At 42.3% G+C, this 19,319-nt stretch overlaps 1 protein-coding gene across 1 annotated transcript in view; it reads left to right on the plus strand.

Moving 5' to 3' along the window:
* The first annotated feature begins 393 nt into the window (after positions 1-393).
* Positions 394-19,319, plus strand: part of LOC140355866 (uncharacterized) — a 117,037-nt gene continuing 98,111 nt past the window's right edge. The window contains exon 1 of the mRNA XM_072440507.1: positions 394-1,082. Coding sequence (XP_072296608.1) covers positions 433-1,082 — 650 coding nt within the window. The 5' untranslated portion in view covers positions 394-432. The remainder of the gene's footprint in view (positions 1,083-19,319) is intronic.

The raw sequence follows: 19,319 nt of genomic DNA on the forward strand, positions 1-19,319 counted from the left end.
CCACATTCTTATAGAAACAGTAAAGTTCTGTTCGTTTCATAACTCACTGAAGCTTGTGAAAATGACTTATTTTTTCCATGACAACACCACTCTCAATGGTGATAAGGAATTGACAAAAGTATAAGTTATTTATTTAACCCTATTATTACTTAACATCTTCTTTTTCTGTGTTCATGGCAGATCTAAAAGTCCATCAGAAGAATGGGGTTCACCTGTGACCAGTGTGGAAAGACATGGAGCTGTTCTTCTGCGCTCAAGAAACACTACAGAACTCACACAGGAGAAAAACCATACGAGTGTGACCAGTGTGGAAACAGTTTTCCTACAGCAAGAGCTCTCAAAATACACACTAGTATCCACACTGGAGAGAAATCTTACAGCCGTGATGTTTGTGAGACGGCATTTTGCCGGTCAAGCAGCTTAATATCACACATGAAAGTCCACACTGGAGAGAAACCTTACAGCTGTGATGTTTGTGAGAAGACATTTTCAAGCTCAAGCTACTTAAAAAAACACATGAGAATCCACACTGGAGAGAAACCTTACAGCTGTGATGTTTGCCAGAAGACATTTTCAAGCTCAAGCTACTTAAAAAAACACATGAGATTCCACACTGGAGAGAAACCTTACAGCTGTGATGTTTGTCAGAAGACATTTTCAAGCTCAAGCAACTTAACATCACACATGAGAGTCCACACTGGAGAAAAACCTTACAGCTGTGATGTTTGTGAGACGGCATTTTCATACTTGTGCAGCTTAATAAAACACATGAGAGTCCACACTGGAGAAAAACCTTACAGCTGTGATGTTTGTGAGAAGGCATTTTCATGCTCAAGCCACTTAACATCACACATGAGAGTCCACACTGGAGAAAAACCTTACAGTTGTGATGTTTGTGAGACGGCATTTTCCCAGTCAAGCAGCTTAACATCACACATGAGAATCCACACTGGAGAGAAACCTTACAGTTGTGATGTTTGTGAGACGGCATTTTCATGCTCAAGCAGCTTAACATCACACATGAGAGTCCACACTGGAGAAAAACCTTACAGTTGTGATGTTTGTGAGACGGCATTTTCCCAGTCAAGCAGCTTAACATCACACATGAGAATCCACACTGGAGAGAAACCTTACAGTTGTGATGTTTGTCAGAAGACATTTTCATGCTCAAGCAGCTTAACATCACACATGAGAATCCACACTGGAGAGAAACCTTACAGTTGTGATGTTTGTGAGACGGCATTTTCATGCTCAAGCAGCTTAACATCACACATGAGAATCCACACTGGAGAGAAATCTTACAGCTGTGATGTTTGTCAGAAGACATTTTCAAGCTCAAGCAGCTTAATAAAACACATGAGAGTCCACACTGGAGAGAAACCTTACAGCTGTAATTTTTGTCAGAAGACATTTTCATGCTCAAGCAGCTTAATAAAACACATGAGAGTCCACACTGGAGAGAAACCTTTTAAGTGTGACCAGTGTGAAAAGGCTTTTAGAACATCACCTGAGCTCTCGAATCACTACACAACCCACACAGGAATAACACTAAATGAGTGTGACCAGTGTGGAAACAGTTTTTCTACAGCAAGCGCTCTCAAAAGTCACACCAGAATCCACACTGGAGAGAAACCTTACAGCTGTGATGTTTGTGAGACGGCATTTTCCCAGTCAAGCAGCTTAATAACACACATGAGAATCCACACTGGAGAAAAACCTTACAGCTGTGATGTTTGTGAGAAGGCATTTTCAAGCTCAAGCAGCTTAACAACACACATGAGAGTCCACACTGGAGAGAAACCTTACAGCTGTGATGTTTGTCAGAAGACATTTTCAATCTTGAGCAACTTAATAAGACACATGAGAGTCCACACTGGAGATAAACCTTACAGCTGTAATGTTTGTGAGAAGGCATTTTCAAGCTCAAGCCACTTAACATCACACATGAGAGTCCACACTGGAGAAAAACCTTACAGCTGTGATGTTTGTGAGAAGACATTTTCAAGCTCAAGCTGCTTAAAAAAACACATGAGAGTCCACACTGGAGAGAAACCTTTTAAGTGTGACCAGTGTGAAAAGGCCTTTAGAACATCACCTGAGCTCTCGAATCACTACACAACCCACACAGGAATAACACTAAATGAGTGTGACCAGTGTGGAAACAGTTTTTCTACAGCAAGCGCTCTCAAAAGTCACACCAGAATCCACACTGGAGAGAAACCTTACAGCTGTGATGTTTGTCAGAAGACATTTTCATGCTCAAGCAGCTTAATAACACACATGAGAATCCACACTGGAGAAAAACCTTACAGCTGTGATGTTTGTGAGACGGCATTTTCCCAGTTAAGCCACTTAACATCACACATGAGAGTCCACACTGGAGAGAAACCTTACAGCTGTGATGTTTGTCAGAAGGCATTTTTCCACTCAGGCAGCTTAATAAAACACATGAGAGTCCACACTGTTGAAAAGCCTTAGCGGCTAAGGCTTTTATCAGATGCATGTGTTTTCATATCAAACGCCTGCTAATGTTCATGTTTTACCATAAATGAGCTCATCATCTGGACACTGTTTTTTTTTTCCCAACTCCTTCATTGAGTCATTCTCAATATGTGGATGTAGTCTGAGAATGCAAATATTTATTCTACTCTATGAAGGGTGTTTACAATTTCACTTGAGATTACTCTCCTTTGTATCCTAACTGTAAAGGGCTATCAAAACCCTTTTGTTAGCTGATGTTAGCTCCCTCATCACTGAGTACCTGATTAGCGTCAGAATGGACAGGGCTTTTCCCGCCCCATGGCTTCAAGACACTATTGTATGCGACCGGTATGTTTAACGTTAAATTTCTATTCAAAGAGCTCTTTCTGAACAAAATGGCCTCTGTAGGACATATGTGTCCATAGAGACCTTTAAGAGACATTACCTTTTCATAATTAAGACACTGTTGCAGAAAGCAAAGCAAAATGTTGGATGGGTGGAAGAATGTTCCCCATCCCCCCATTGACCAACAACACTGTCTTCACCACACCCCCCTCCCCCCCTTTGGGTCAACACCTCTGATGAAGAACACAGAGGACACCAAATGGGTCCAAGGATCTGACCCCTGTGGAGAAGTGGAATCGTCCACTGTAACAAATCCTCTTGTTCTGCTGGATGGAAACTTTCTCAGGATGAAGTCCTTAATGACTGTATTTCACATTTAAACTGATTTAACGTTTACTGTGTGATCTAAACTTGTAAATAAATCATGCTTTAGTTTAGTTTGCCTTAAGAACTGTGTTTGAAATGTGTTTATGTCATATTTAATGTACTTCCTCATGACCTGCTAATGATGTGTGGGAGGGGCTTCCATTGTCTCCCACGTCTCAGCACTGTGCTCAGAATGTCAAATCTTCGAACGCTAAACTCTGAGCAAAGACCAGCGCCACAGACGGCTCTAAGGACCCAAAGATCTCTGAGGAGGCCTTGATCCACATCTGGGCCTTCTCTTGGACACATGAGACCTGAGAGTGGCTGAAACTTGCAGAGTGGCATTAAAGTGAGGTTTCATCCAGATTATTTTAGAATTAATCAAAACTTACTTTTCACGTTGATCCCAGTCATAGCTGGTGTAATTAATGTGTAATTACTTGCTTTGATATTTTTGTTTATTAAACTACACAAAATCATTCCGGTTTATAGACTTTTATTGATCTTTTTTTTTAGAGTTATAGTTGTCAGTCAATGGATAAAGTGCTCCCTTTTCAGAAAACGAGACTCGGTAGGAATTAATGTTTTGCTGAACAAGCTTCAGATTTTGCCCTTTTTAAATTTAAATCTGAACAATAACTACCTAAAATCCTAGTCCCAGAGAATATTGTCCATAACAAACACCATGTTCAAGCACAAGGGTGTCCATCAGTGCACGTGGCACCAGGACGCATACTTCCCAACTCTCTTGGAGATATTTATTTAAAAAAATAAAAATTGACCTTTTCTACTAGCCTTTACTTTGGTAGCAAAGGCAAGCGGCGGGGAGCATACGGGGGACACGGGCGCCGCCATGTTTGTTGTGATTACGCTGCTGAGCGTTTCCATCCCAGAATTCAACGCAGGTCAAATTTAATCCGAAATCTACACCATGATAGTGAACGACATGAGCGTTAACAAAGATAGCGGCGCCAATAAGGATAAATCGACTGATGAAAATAAATACCGGTTCTACACTACATGGTTTGTTTAATATAGAAATATACTATGAAGCGTAAAGTGGGACGAATATTTATCCGATGAGTCATGTGGCTCGCCTCATTAGTGTTATTTTCGGTTAATTCTGATAAAATTTGAAATCTCCCGCATAGGGGGGCAATCTCCCATTTTTTAATGTGTTATCTCCCCCCTGGGATGGTAAATAATTTGGGAAGTATGAGGACACCCTAGGCTGGAGATCAATTATCGGCTTCGTTGTCGTGTCATCTGACCTCCGGCCACGTATCTTGGACACTCGGGTGAAGAGAGGAGCAGAGCTGTCAACTGATCACCACCTGGTGGTGAGTTGGATCCGCTGGCGGAGGAGGAAGCTGTGCAGACACAAGCGCATTGTGAGGGTCTGTTGAGAACGTCTTGCGGAGCCCTCTGTCAGTAGGGTCTTCAACTCACACCTTCGGAACAGCTTCTCCCATTTCTTGGGGGAGGCTGGGGACATTGAGTCAGAGTGGACCATTTTCGTGACCTCCATCGTCGATGCGGCTGCTCAGAGCTGTGGTCGCAAGGTCTCAGGTGCCTGCAGGTACGGCAACGCCCGAACCCGGTGGTGGACACCGGAAGGGATGTTGTCAGGCTGAAGAAGTAGGCCTATCAGGCCTCTTTGGCTTGTAGGACTCCTGAGGCCTTTGACAGGTATCGGCTGACCAGACGAGCCGCAGCTTGTGCTGTCGCTGAGAGGAGTTTGGGGAGATCATGGAGGAGGACTACTGGTTGCCCCCAAAGAAATTCTGGAAAACCGTCCGTCGCCTCAGAAGTGGGAAGCAGTGCTTCACCAACACCGTTTACGGTGCGGGTGGAGACCTGCTGACCTCGACTGGGGATGTTGTCGGGACGGTGGAAGGAATACATTGAGAACCTCCGTAATCCCACTATCACATATTCCGAAGAGGAAGCAGACTGAAGACTCTGAGGCTGACTCGTCCATCGCCCAAGCTGAAGTCATTGAGGTTGTTGGCAGACTCCTTGGTGGCAGGGCTCCTGGGGTGGATGAGATCTGCCCTGAGTACCTAAAGTTTCTGGATGTTGTAGGACTGTCTTGGCTGACACATCTAAGTGTCTCTGGACTGGCAGACCGGAGTGGTCATCCCTCCGTTCAAGAAAGGGGACCGGAGGGTGTGTTCCAACTACAAAGGGATCACACTCCTCAGTAAGGTCTGTTCCAGGGTACTGAAGAGGAGAATACGACTGATAGTCGAACCTCAGATTCAGGAGGAGCAGAGTGTTTTTTGTCCCGGTCGTGGAACACTGGACCAGCTCTATACCCTCCATCGGGTGCTCGAGGGTTTATGGGAGTTTGCCCAACCAGTCCACATGTGCTTTGTGGATCTGGAGAAGGCTTTCAACCGTGTCCCTCGGGGTGTCCTTTGGGGGGTGCTCTGGGGCTACGGGGTCGGGGGCCCTTTGCTCAGGGCTGTCCGGTCCCTGTATGACTGGAGCAGGAGCTGTGTACATTGGAGTAAGTCAGACCTGTTCCCAGTGCGTGTTGGACTCTGCCAGGGCATCCCTTTGTCACAGGTTCTGTTTTTTGTTTTAATGGACAGAATTTCTAGGCGCAGTCAGGGGTCGGAGGGTTTGGGGACCACAGGATTTCATCTCTGCTGTTTGCAGACGATGTTGTCCTGATGGCTCCATCAAACCCGGACCTGCAACATGCACTGGGACGGTTTGAGCCGAGTGTGAAGCGGCTGGGATGAGAATCAGCACCTCCAAATCCGAGGCCATGGTTCTCAACCGGAAAAAGGTGTCTTGCCCTTTCCAGGTGGGTGGGGAGTCCTTGCCCCAAGTGGAGGAGTTCAAGTATCTCGGGGTCTTGTTCACGAGTGAGGGAAGAGGGAACGTTAGATTGACAGTTGGATCGGTGCAGCGGTCTGTTGTGGTGAAGAAGGAGCTGAGTCGAAAGGCAAAGCTCTCAATTTACCGGTCAATCTACATTCCCTCACCTATGGTCATGAGGTAATATTTTGAATAATTGGTTAAATTCAACTGAACTCTTTGCTTTGAAAACCACTGCAAATATGATGACGGTTCAAAACCATGAACCATTTGCTCAATATTCAAACCCATTTTGGGCTGTATTCAAAATCAGAGCGTATTAAAAAAAAAAGTCAAAATGTGTCCTGTTGAGTTGTGCTGTAGACCTTTAGTCGAACAATCGATCAATGGTGTCTTTGTCAAATTCATTTTGGGTTCTTTTGAAGGATTAATATTCACAACAACAGAAAAGAATAAACAAGTGAGATACTGTGAGATTTGGGAGTGAATTATGGGTTCATTCTGTCGTTTTTCATGTAAATACACTGGTCGTTTTCTATAAAAATAAAAAAAATATTTGCAATAGTGTGAACTCCTGTGATCTTGTGGTGTTGTCGTTCCACTTTGGGTTAAATACATGTTCTGTTAGCAAAATATATAAAATCAATGTTGTTTTTAAGATGGGCTGAATTTGAATATTAAGTTTATTGTTGATGGTAAAAAGTTCAAACCTCAACTAACACATTTAAACACATTTCTGTTGTATTGAAATAATATTGTCTGATTATCGTTATCAGGAATTAGATAAAGATTTTTGTCACTATTTTTGCCTTAGTCTTATCATAAAGATACTAAATAGTTTTGCCCGCTTTAATCGTGTCTACTGCACGGTTTTGGCCGTAGAGGTTTAGGTTTATAGTTTTACTTCCTGTTTGTAATTTATGACATTACACTAGTGAATTACCCAGCAACCACTTTTTGATTCGACAAATAGAAATATATGAGCGCTCCTTTATTTTGTTGAATTAACATTTATAGGGTGAAAAACAGTTGTTTTGTGTAAATTATACATCTACTCTGGCTGGACCCTAATGTGATGTCACTTCCTGTCATTTACTATAGATTTGTTTGTACTTTTCCTTGCATATAGCCGCTCGATCGGTGTAAAACTATGGTTCATATGTACAACAGATACAGACACACCAAATAAAAACCTGTAACGTGCCCTTTGAACTAGGGACTGTTGAATGTGGTGTCGATGAGTCTCGCAGGCCTGTTTGAATAGAACGGTTTGGCGTCTTGATTGTGTGTTACAAAGTTGCGTGTCTCTCATGTAACGCGCCTGAGCAGACGTTCAGCCCAGCGCTTCCGTTTTGCAGCGTATAAGGAAGAAAACTGTCTGGATGTTGCCAGAGCCCATTATTCTAACACTTTCCGAGCCGGGCCACGTGACAGATGATTGAACGCTTTTCTTTCAACACTGACGATTTCAGTTTGAGTTGAGTTTGTCTTATTAAAAGCAGACTGACTTTTAACACAAAAAATAGTCACATTTCTTTCTCCATTTTGCTAAAGGTGTGATTTTTGTTTGTCTCACTATTAAATCTGCAAGTGAAAAGTAACGTTAAGGCTCAATTAATGAAAAAAATATGACAATCACAGTTATTAAAACCATAACTGTAATCACGATTATTCAAACAATTATTTGTTTTAGAGCAGGGATGTCAAATTTTACCGTTTTGATTAAATATCACGATTTAATGATTGATCACGATTATTGAGACTGTGACCAAACAACAGTGACAGTGAATTTCCCTGGGAGCGCCCCGGGTTTTTGCCTCTGTGACACAAGCGGTGTGCTTGGCCTGCCGATACCTGTCAACGGCCTTAGGAGTCCCATAAGCAGAAGAAACCTTATCCCTTACGCCATCCCGTACTTCCGGCGTCCACCACCGGGTTCGGGGGTTGCCGCCTTCCTAGATTTTTAAAGATGAATATTCATTAAAAACCTATAAAGGGTTAATTTGAAAAAGTAAAAAGTGTGTATGATACCTGGAGACAAAAAGTACTAAAAAAAAACCTTAGATTTGACTTTCTAGTTTACCTGATTTAGAAGCTATAAAATTGTATTATTATTATCTAAATAGGGTTGAATTGAAAATAGTACAAGGTGTGCTTGATACCTAGAAATTAAACCTACTATAAAAGACAGTAGAAGCTATTGAAAGAATTCCTTGTTTTTTGAAGGTGAATATTCATAAACTACCTGTCCTGATAACGAGACTGTGACTGGGGCTTAGCATCGGACCTCTTCTTGACTGGAAAAAATCACAATGGCCAATGTGAAACCTGTGGAAAAGAAGAAACTGTCCCCCATGTTTTAATGGAGTGTAACAGGTTTGCAGTTCAGAGGAGATCACTTTTGTCCCACTTCTTTGATCTGGGGTTTAAATCTGTGTCAGTGAAGACTTTGCTTGTCCCCTCTTTGCATCAGCAGGTGTACAGAGCGTCATAACGGACTATCACCAGTGAGAGGCAGCAGTGCTCTGTGTGGTGCGTAGTCTGCCGGAAATACATTGTTACCTGCCTGGCTGGCCCCTTGAAGAGAGAGGGTGGCATTGTGGGTAGCCGGAAGTGTCTTGTTGTTTTTGGGTCTGTTTTTCGATGTTTTTTCGTCGCGCGCGTGTCTGCCACCGCTGATCCGCATGTCCTGCATTCCGCTTCATGTAACCAAATAAAATCGTGTTGCAACGAGTACTATGCCTGCTCAGCCTCTGTACCACGGTTAGGAGTTTACTGGGCAGGGGAAGTATTAATAAATCCGGAGGTGGAAATAAATTTGGCCACGTCCCGGAAGGGACCTGCGCGCTAATGTATAGCTTACATAGAGATATCGTTCTACTGACGCGCGCAGATCTCTATTGGTGGTGCGGAGGCAAAGTGCTTCACCATGCATTATACGGCAAGAATGAAGGTCCTTGTGCCCTAGTATCTCTCATTGTGCAGGCAGTCGTGTTTCCCATGACAGCTAACGACATTTTGCAGTGGGCTGATTCTCCTGTCCGGATGGCAGAGAACCCACTGCGTCCCATGAGATCGGTAGGGAAATCCACTCCCTGGCTGAGTGAAGCTGACCCAACCTACGTCGATGCCATAGGAGTCCCACGGGGTGTACCAGACGAGTATAAAATAAGTAATCAAGTGGCCGCAGGATTTGAATCATTCTTTTGCCCGTGGTGTACTATAAATAAAAACGTTGATAGAATTAATTACATCCATTATAATATTCAGAAACTGGGTAATTTTTCCCAGGAAGGGTTCACTGCTGTACACGAGCAGCTAGCCGCTACCTCTCTGATGGCCTTCCAGAATCGTATAGCCTTGGACATGCTCTTGGCAGAGAAAGGCGGGATTTGCGCCATGATACGGGAGGTGCAATGTTGTACTTTTATACCGAATAACACACGCGAAGGGGGCCGTTTGACCCAGGTTGTTGACGGATTACGCACACTAAATAGAAAGATGAAAAAGCATTCGGGGGTAGACACATCCATGTGGGATTCATGGATGAATTATTTTGGTAAATGGAAAGGGTTAATGTCGTCTGTGATACTCTCCCTCGCCGTTTTCCTGGCCATCCTGGTCTTGTGTGGCTATGGCTGCATACCCTGTATCAAGACCCTCATGGTGTCTTACCCACCTGGTGGAACGAACGATCGACGGCTTTGTGGCTCAGGCAGGAGGAGGTCAGTATATGTTGATATGTTGGTGCCAAAGGAAGATGCTGTCCTCCCGGAGGAAGAGGAATGTTATCTACTCTAACCTTTCCCTTTGTCTAGTGTGCTGCGCTGTGCTTTATTTTTCAGAGTTGTCTGGTGAGCCGAACAATGGGAAAGTTTTGCAGTTCTGTAGTAGACATGTTTATATTGATGCACGGTTTTCTCACCAGTGATGGTTTGGTTCTATGTGAATTATTTGATTATATATGGGTTCTGATTGTGATCTCCTTCAGATATCAACAGGGGGAATGAAGTATATTGATTATGCTACTATGTTTGTTACTTATGCTCATGTATCGCTTCATTCTTCTGCCCAGTCCAGATGAAGGGAGATCGGAGGGTCGGAAAAGAGTAGTGAGAGAGCAGAATAATCCTAAAGTAATCCTTCAATTTAAAACTGAGAGTGAGTTAGGAAAAATTGGAATCTTGGCGCTGTCAAGGGAGATAAAGAAGATATTGGGGGATGTAGCATTTGCCAAAGTGTTGAGAGATGGTAATCTACTGATTGTGTGTGATTCGGAGGCGCAGAAAAACTCAGCAATGCAGATTAGTAGCATTGGAAAGATGGCTGTAAGTGAGTTTAAGGTTGTTGGAGAAAGGAAAGGAGCACGTGGAGTAGTCACAGGAATCCCCCTGGATGAAGATCTGGATAAGTTTAAAAACAGTTTGGGTGCAGGGGTGGATTCTGTTAAGAGATTGATGAGATGGAGTGATGGCCAAAGAATTCAGAGCATGTCGGTTTTATTGGAATTTAAAGATGTGCTTCCTGAGAGAGTGAAGGTCGGCTGTTTGAGTTTCCTGGTAAGAGAATATGTCCCTCCTCCACTCCAGTGCTACAAGTGTCAGCTTTATGGCCACATAGCAGCGGTGTATAGAGGGAAGCAGAAATGTTTAAAATGTGGAGGTGAACATAAGATTGAAGAATGTGAGGAAAATGCTCAGATTAAGTGCTGTAATTGTGGGGGACAGCACACTGCGACGTTTGGTGGATGTGAGGTAAGAAAGAAAGCTGTACAAATTGAAAAGGTAAAAATGTTGAATAACATCTCGTATGCAGAAGCTGCAACGAAGGTCCAAATACAGAAACGAGGAAACACTGCTGACACCAGTGTTGTTCCAAAAAGAGGAGGAACAAGTATAGTACTTGCTGTTGATGACTTGGTAGTATTTTTGTCTTATGTGATAAATTGCTCTGAACAAGTCAAACGTAAACCAGACAAAGCTAAGATGATAGTAGAGGGGGCGGAGAAATTCCTGGGTGCTAAAGGTATCTCTTGGGAGCTAATGAACAAAAGGTTAGAGGGGAACAGTAAGGCAGGAGGAGAAACAAGTGAGAAGACCTGATTATACTGCAGTGGAATGCCAGGAGTCTCATTGCAAATGGACAGGAATTTAAAGGATATGTACAAGATAGTAAGGTGAAACCGGATGTCATTTGTGTTCAAGAAACCTGGCTAAAGCCAACATTAGATTTTGTTATTAGAGGGTACGAGTGTGTTCGAAGGGATAGGCAAGGAGGAAATGGTGGAGGATGTGCAATATTTATCAGGAATGGGATCAGTATAGAGTTTTAAGTAAAGGGAAATAATTATAATTCATTGTGATAGAAGTGTGGGGGAGAGTTCTTCTATTAAGAGTGCTTTTTAAACTTCCTATAAGTTATCTATCCTTTTCCTCTGAATCTACCTGCGTTGCAACAACAAAATTTCCCCATGTGTGGACAAAAAAGGAATATCTTATCTCATCTTAAGCGTTTAACACTGGAGGGTCTGCAGGATTTTATGGTTCATCTTGAGGGCAAATCTACATGTTGTGGTGATTTTAATGCTCATAGTACGTTGTGGGCATAATGATGAGAATGAGTTGGTGATAGAGGATTTAATGGATATGAAGGGTCTTGTATGTTTGAATGACGGGAGTGGAACTAGATTTAATGCAAGGAATGGAACAGAATCAGCACATCATATTGCTGGGATGAGCACCTGGGTCGTTGATAAGGAGTGATCACTACCCAATAAAAACAGATAAGTTTTAATTATGAGAGTGCACGGAAGGAATAAGTAGGTGGTGTTTTAAAGGAATAGACTGGAATAAATTCAGGGTCATTTGTGAAAATGAAATGGAGAAAGTAAACGTGGATGTAAACTTCTTTGTGTCTTGCGATTGTGAGAGCAGCAAAGCAGACAATAAGGAAGAGCAAAGGTAAGCAAAACCGAAAGGAGAGTCTAAGGACAGAGGACCCTGGGACATCGTCCCTCGCCACCACAGACATTGTCTGACTCCCTCGCCACCACAGACATTGTCTGACTCCCTCGCCACCACAGACATTGTTGATTCATTTCTCCCTGTGGCCCTCAGAGGCAACTGTTGTTGTGATTTTGGGCCTTACAAAAAAAGAAAAAAGAAAAAAAAAGAAAAAAAAAAGAAAAGAAAGAAAGATTGTCCCTTGGTGGTCTGAAGAATGCACAAATGCCATTCGAGCGAGGAATAAAGCATTTAAAGTATTGAAAAGAAATGATTGTTTTCAAAATTATATTGATTATAAAAAGAAAATAGCAATGGTAAAAAGAACGGTAAAAGGAGAAAGAGTATTGGAGAGGTTACTGTGACACGCTTGGTAGACAATCATCGGTAGGTCAGGTTTGGGGAACAATTAAAAGAATGGCTGGTATTAATAAAAGTTTTAGTTACCCAGTGATGAAAAATGGAGAAGAAGTAGTTCTAGATAATGCAAATAAAGCTGAGTTGTTAGCTAGGCAATATGTAAAAGTTAATAGTCGGGAAAATCTGAGTGTAGAGGAAAAGAGAGCAAGAAGAAAGATTGTGGGAAATAACACCAATAGATTAGATGATATCAGTGACTATGATAGTGCAATTAATGTTGAATTTACAATGAAGGAACTCAATGACGCTTTAAATAAGTATGAAAAGATGAAGTTATTGTATGTTGAAGAACCTCAGTGGAAAAAGTAAAGCCTTAATTTTACAGTTGTATAATAAAGTGTGGATGGAGAATTCCTACCAGACCAGTAGAAGGAGGCAGTAATAGTACCAAATTGTAAACCAGGTAAGGATCCCAGCTTGGCAGTGAGCTATAGACCTAGAGCCTTGACATCGCATGTAGGGAAACTAATGGAAAAAATGATCAATGAAAGACTATGCTATATTTTGGAAAAAAATGAAATGATTAAAAGCCACCAATCTGGATTTAGGAAAGGCAGGAGTACAATAGACCCAGAAGTTATTTTTGAAAATGAAATTAGAAAAGCCCAAGTGAATAAGGAGTGTGTTGTTGCAGTATTTTTTGACATTGAAAAAGCTGATGATATGATGTGGAGGGAGGGGCTAATTATAAGGTTGCATCAGATGGGAATAAGAGGCAAGATGTTAGGATGGGTTAGGAATTTTTTGGTAGGAATATTTCAGTGCGTGTGGGGAAAGATTTTAGCTCAAAGTATGACATCAAAAATGGTACGCCACAGGGGAGTGTAGTGGGCCCGGTGCTGTTTTCTATTATGAATAATGAAATATTTTGTAATGTGGAAGGCCCTATAGGGGTCTCTCTTTTTGCAGATGATGGAGTAATGTGGAAGAGAGGTAGAAATATTGAATATACTGGGGGGAAATTGCAACAAGCCAAACATAAAGTGGAAACATGGACAATTAAGTGGGGATTTAGATTTTCTGTAAATAAGACAAAAACAATGTTTTTTACGAGTGTGAGTTTAAGTATTTGGGGTTGTGGTTTGACACTATATTGACATGGGGAGTGCATATAAGTAAAACAGTAGAGAAGTGTAAAAAAGTTGTAAACATTATGAGGTGCTTGAGAGGACGGGAGTGGGGACGGGAGTGGGGAGCTAGCCGGAAATGCCTGAAGGTAATATATATGGCTCTGATCAGATCATCGATTGACTATGGGTGTATTGTATATTGCTCAGCTTCAAGGAGTAATCTAAAAAAATTAGATATAGTTCAGAACCAAGCTTTAAGAGTGTGTTGTGGGGCGATGAGGTCAACTCCAGTAGATGCACTCCAAGTTGAAAAGGGGGAGATGCCTCTAGATAGCAGAAGAGAGCAGATGATTCTAACATATTGGGTTAATTTACAAGGACATAGTGTAAGCCACCCAGGACTAAATGTACTAAAACCATGTCAGGGAAAAGAAAAAGCACAGTTCACCAGCTTTGGGTGGATAGGAGAGAGTGAAGTTCAAAGAAATAGGACTTAACCAGCTGAACGTGAGCCCGACAGTTCCAAACTCTAATGTCCCTCCATGGTTTCTGAAAGAGCCTGGGGTAGATCTGAGTTTGTTGAGAAGAAAGAAATGTAGTAGTGTTAATGTGAACTTTACCATTATTATTAGTATTATTTGTCTTATGCCTGCTACTTTTATTTCTATTATTAGGCCCGAGCGCCACAAGCTGGCGAGAGGCCTATTAATCTCCTAAGGCCGTGCGAAGCACGGCTGCGAAAGTGCACACGTAGTGCGCACGAAATCGAGCGCGAAGCACTCGCCCACTTCCAAACACTCACTAACGCACTCCTTCACTCATGCACGCCCCGTGCATACTAATTAGTAGTAGGAAAATGGAACATTACCGTTGTAAACGGGCGAAGCCCGTGCAAAAGTGCGCACTAAACGCGGTCGTCATCCCCATATAAAGCACTCATTTGCGCTAAGTACCTCACGAATACGTTCCCCATCTCTTGCATGTTCCGTGCATATAAGCATGTAATGCAAAAATTGAACATTATTACTGTATAGAGGGCAAAAAACACAAAGTGGGCGGAGCCCACTCAAAATCAACGAAAGTACCCGTCAGTGACCAGGGACCCACACCATGAGGTAGGAAAGCGCGAGCGCTTTCCGAAAATGTATAGTTTATGATATTTGAAAAATGGGAAACATTGTTTTCGCATCGGAATATTATTCTTTCTTCTTCTTCTTCTTCTTATCGGGACCAACCCCCCTATTTTTCACCCAGTGAACATTGATGAAAAGTCACAAAAATTTGCACACCTCTAAAAATCGTGCCTCTCTACATTCTGGCTATTTCCCTTTTCTAAAATAAAAAAATTGGCGCGTCAGCGCCCCCAAATGTACCAAAAATGCATTGAGAGATGGGAAATGACCCAAAAAAAATCTGATCGTAGAATCATGAAATTTGGCGCAGAGGTAGATGGTGACAAGAGAAGTAAAAACTATTACTGCGGCAACGCCGTCCGCCCAACCAAATGTCGGCCATATTGCTTCAAAAATGGCTAAACATGACTTCGGAGTTTTTCCAAACGTCGTACTTTTACGAACTCCTCCCAGGGCGTTGGCCCTAAAAAGCTGAAATTTGGTGAAAATGCTACTGAGGAGTGGGACATCAAAAGCTATCCAAATGACATTGACCCTGTCACGGTCTCTGTGCGGCGAAGCCGCAAACTGTAGCAAGAATTTCAGAAATCTCCCAAATTTAACATTTCTGCCGTTTGCGCAGATAAAGTCCGAATTGCGTCAAATTAGAATCAGTTGTTAAACTCTTTGCCCTAAACCTACTAGAAGTGAAATAAATCAATTTGGAGCCACAGCGCCCCCTACAGATTTCATATGGAGGTTAAATATTTAGTTTTGCGAAATTATATGAAATTTGACACACAACTCAATTTTGGCCCCATCAAAAAAGTCAATGAGACCCATGTCATAATTGTTATGGCGTTGCCGTAACGATGACCGAAACCTTCCATGTTATTCCAATGGGGAAATCGCCAGAACATGTTTACACTTTAGACTTTCACAAACTCCTCTTAGGGCGTCAGCCCTATTAACCTGAAATTTGGTGAGACTCATCTTCAGGGGTGGACCATCAAAAGTTATCCACATTTCCTCCACAAGAGTCACGGTGTCTGTGCGGCAAAGCTGCACATTTTGCCAAGAATTCAAAATAAAATTGCTTTTTGATGGTAAAACAAAGGGGAGAAGATGTGACAGCGTCACAGATTCAGCAGTAGGCGTAATAAAAGGACAATTGGGGCGCGTTAGCGCCCCCTCCTCTTGCGGCGTGGCGGCAGCGTGGCGAGGGCCGATCATTGCCGCTTGCGGCTATATTTATTATTATTATTATTATTATTTTATCTTTATTTTTATTTTTCTTCCCTCCATTCCCTATTAAGATATGAGAGGACCTGTTTACAAGGTTTTGTTAAAAATAGTTTTTGTTTATAAGAGTTCTTCTATTAAGAGTGTTTTTTTTTTAACTTCCTATAAGTTATCTGTCCTTTCCCCCTGTATCTACTGTGTTGTAACACTGACATTTCTCCATGTGTGGACATTAAAGGCATATCTTATCTTATCTTGCCTCAAAGGCCGGTTTTTCTATATTATACAAACGAGAGCAGAGGGGAGAACAAGAGAGTGGAGCAGTAAGAGCCGCAGAGAGGAGGACGTTCTGACGTGTCTGAGGTTGGGACACACAGGGCTGAATGACACCCTCAGAATAATAGGGAAACATTGAACAGGGGAGTGCGAGCGCTGCAGAGTCCAAGAGACAGTGGAGCATGTCATTATTCATTGCCCGAAATATCAACAGCAAAGACAAATTGTGAGAGAGAGTATGTGAACATGGGATTAGATTTAGTATCAAGGAATGATTGCTGAACATCTCACAAGAGGTTATAGTAAAGGTACTCCTTATGTACCTTAAGTCAACAGGATCAATGGGGAGGATTTAAGGACTGTTGGGGCCTTCCCAACCCACACTCCATACCGGCCGGTGGCGGTAATGGTGGTGGCACCTTTAGTTGCGTGCCAACTGCTGATAAACAATACTAGAAGAAGAAGAAGAAGAAGAAGTACTTCCGTGAGTTAGGCGTGTATGATCTAGTGCCTGCCATGCTGCTGGACTCGCTGCTTAAACCCGCGACCTACAACGACTCCAACTCAACATAGCCGAAGGTAAGTGAAGAATGACATTATATTTGTAAAGGAATGTGTTTCCTTCACTTATATCCGGCGTTTAGGCCATAGTTTTAACTTGTTTGTGACGTTAGCTAGTCGGCTAACGCTAGTCGGCTGACGCTAGTCGGCTAAAGCTGGTCGTCTAACGCTACAAACGTAAAACAACAATACAAATGAAGTGAACTCTTTTTATCGGTTCGGCTGGATGTGAAGTGAATTACTGAGAGTGTGTTTCTACTATTATTTTACATGTTTATTGCTTTTTATGAAAGATATACACGTTTTTACCGTTGTCCCAGCAACAATACATAGCTTCACGCTGACGTCGTCATCCGGGTCACTTGACCTAGTAACGGGGGCAGTCAGTTTGCGAGGGGGAAACAACACCATAACTACCGCGTGTCACGTGGTTACGCAGAGCATTTGGAGCATCAGTGATTTGAACATCCCAAAACTGAGCAACTTTTTGAGATCGATCAGAATGACAGTTAGCTTACTCGGTATCAAGGTTTTGTGAGGGGGCAGTGACCCGGATGTTGTGACGTCATCTGAAGCTATGTATCGTCTCAGTAGAAGTGCATGTGACACACTGAATGGACAGTCCACTCTCGATGCACTTGGACAGATCCTTCTTCTTCAAAGACAGAGAAGTCTCCTCGGGGGTCTTTCGTGTTCCTGTAAATGAATAAATCTTGTAAATGATTCATCAACTTAACTGCATTGATGACATCAGTAATAAGCCCTCACTTCCTCTGTTGTGCTGCAGTCTTTGTTTAGTGCAACGCGTACATCCATGGATTTGCTCTTCCATGACAGATGTAACCTAAAGCATTGTTTATTATTTTCTGATCGGATGTTGCATCCCGATCAGTGATCGGATATACATTTTACTCTTACTAGTTTGATCAGCGTTATACATTTCAAGCTTATTATTAGTCTCTCTCCTCCGTATAACACATGAATGGATCATGACATTTTACTGCCCACACTTTACGGCAGTTAACTTGCATCATGGATCAATCATCCGCATGTCCAGGGAATTTCGCGGACACCACACAGCAGAGAGCATCTTAACAGATTAAGGAAAAAATGCTCAATAACTGGGGCATCGACAAGCAACGGGTCGGTGTAATTTTGCGTGACAAGCGCTGCTAATATGAAGAAAGCTATGTGTGAGACGGGAGTGCGGAGTGTGCGCTGCGTCGCACATTCTGGCCATCTCTGCGTACAGAACTTGCTTTCCCAACACGGCGTGATAGACACCGTGGCTACTGCGAGGATGAGTGTAGGTCGCTTCAAACACTGGCCCCTGGCCTACTCTCGACTCGACAACAGATGGATTTCATCAAGAAAAACATACGTTTTATTATTTAAGCCCAAGAGTATTAAGAGTGCAGTTCTGAAAAGCACATTATGGCCTTACTTTATGACACTGTTGCAATTTTAATACACTTTGTTTATTTGTTTACATGCTTCTGGGGATTTTAAGTTGAGCTGCTTTTTTATTTAATTCAAATTCTGCACTATTGTTTCTTATTCAAGCTACCTCAAAAAAGGTGCACTGTTAAAGTGTTATAAAATAAAATAAAAACTGCGACAACCTGCATTTGTGCATTTAAAAAAAAAAGTTACTGTACTAGGGAAAGAAATCCCGCACACTGTCTTACTTGCGAATAAAAATGTATTGGTAAAGAGGCAACGTTTCGGCAACTGGGCCTTCGTCAGGCAAATGGGTAACTGAGGATGGGACAGAGGTTTAAATAGGAGTGGCCTAAAAAATAGGAGTGGCCAATCACAGATGTTAAAGGTCCCATAACATGCAAAATCGACTTTTCAGAGCTTTTAACCTTCTTACATTGCTATTTGTGCTTCATATTTGTCCAGAGTGTTTTTTTGATTGATTCCCGCAGTGTTTAGCTATATTACAGACTATCTCCTTTCCACAAATCTCCAAACTGACGGGCGGTGGGGCAAGACCGCGTCATCTCTATCTCTATCTCTATAGATAGATAGATAGATAGATAGATAGATAGATAGATAGATAGATAGATAGATAGATAGATAGATAGATAGATAGATTCTCACTCATTCGCGCGGAGCTGCGCAGCGCGGAGCAGACAGCTGTGGGGCTACGTCACGGGTGGGCGGGGCACACACGCTCTCTGAGACTACGTCACGGGTTGGGCGGGGGAGCCAGATCGCTCTTCGCAAGGTTGGGGGCGAATATCAAACCAAGCCGTTTGCATTTCCGGGTTGGTGAGGGGGTCCAAGGTCTGGGTGATATTTCTTAACTATTATGTTAAGGCTGTTGCACAACCCTTATTATTACCAATTATTATTACCAATTATACACTAGACTACACTAGACTACGAAACGTGAAAAAAAGCATGTTATGGCACCTTTTAATCACAAAACGATAGACAAATAGTGACACCTCATGATGAATTACACATACGTCAAAAATAGTATTAATCACTATTTTTTGAAGGCCCAGTTGCCGAAACGTTGTCTCTTTACCAATACATTTTTATTTGCAAGTAAGACAGTGCGCAGGATTTCTATTATTATTATTATTATTATTATTATTTTATAT

Source organism: Eucyclogobius newberryi, unplaced genomic scaffold (assembly GCF_026437365.1).
Source record: "Eucyclogobius newberryi isolate DKJ021-1_F unplaced genomic scaffold, fEucNew1.0.hap1 SCAF_12, whole genome shotgun sequence".
In the NCBI taxonomy this organism is placed as follows: Eukaryota; Metazoa; Chordata; class Actinopteri; order Gobiiformes; family Gobiidae; genus Eucyclogobius; species Eucyclogobius newberryi.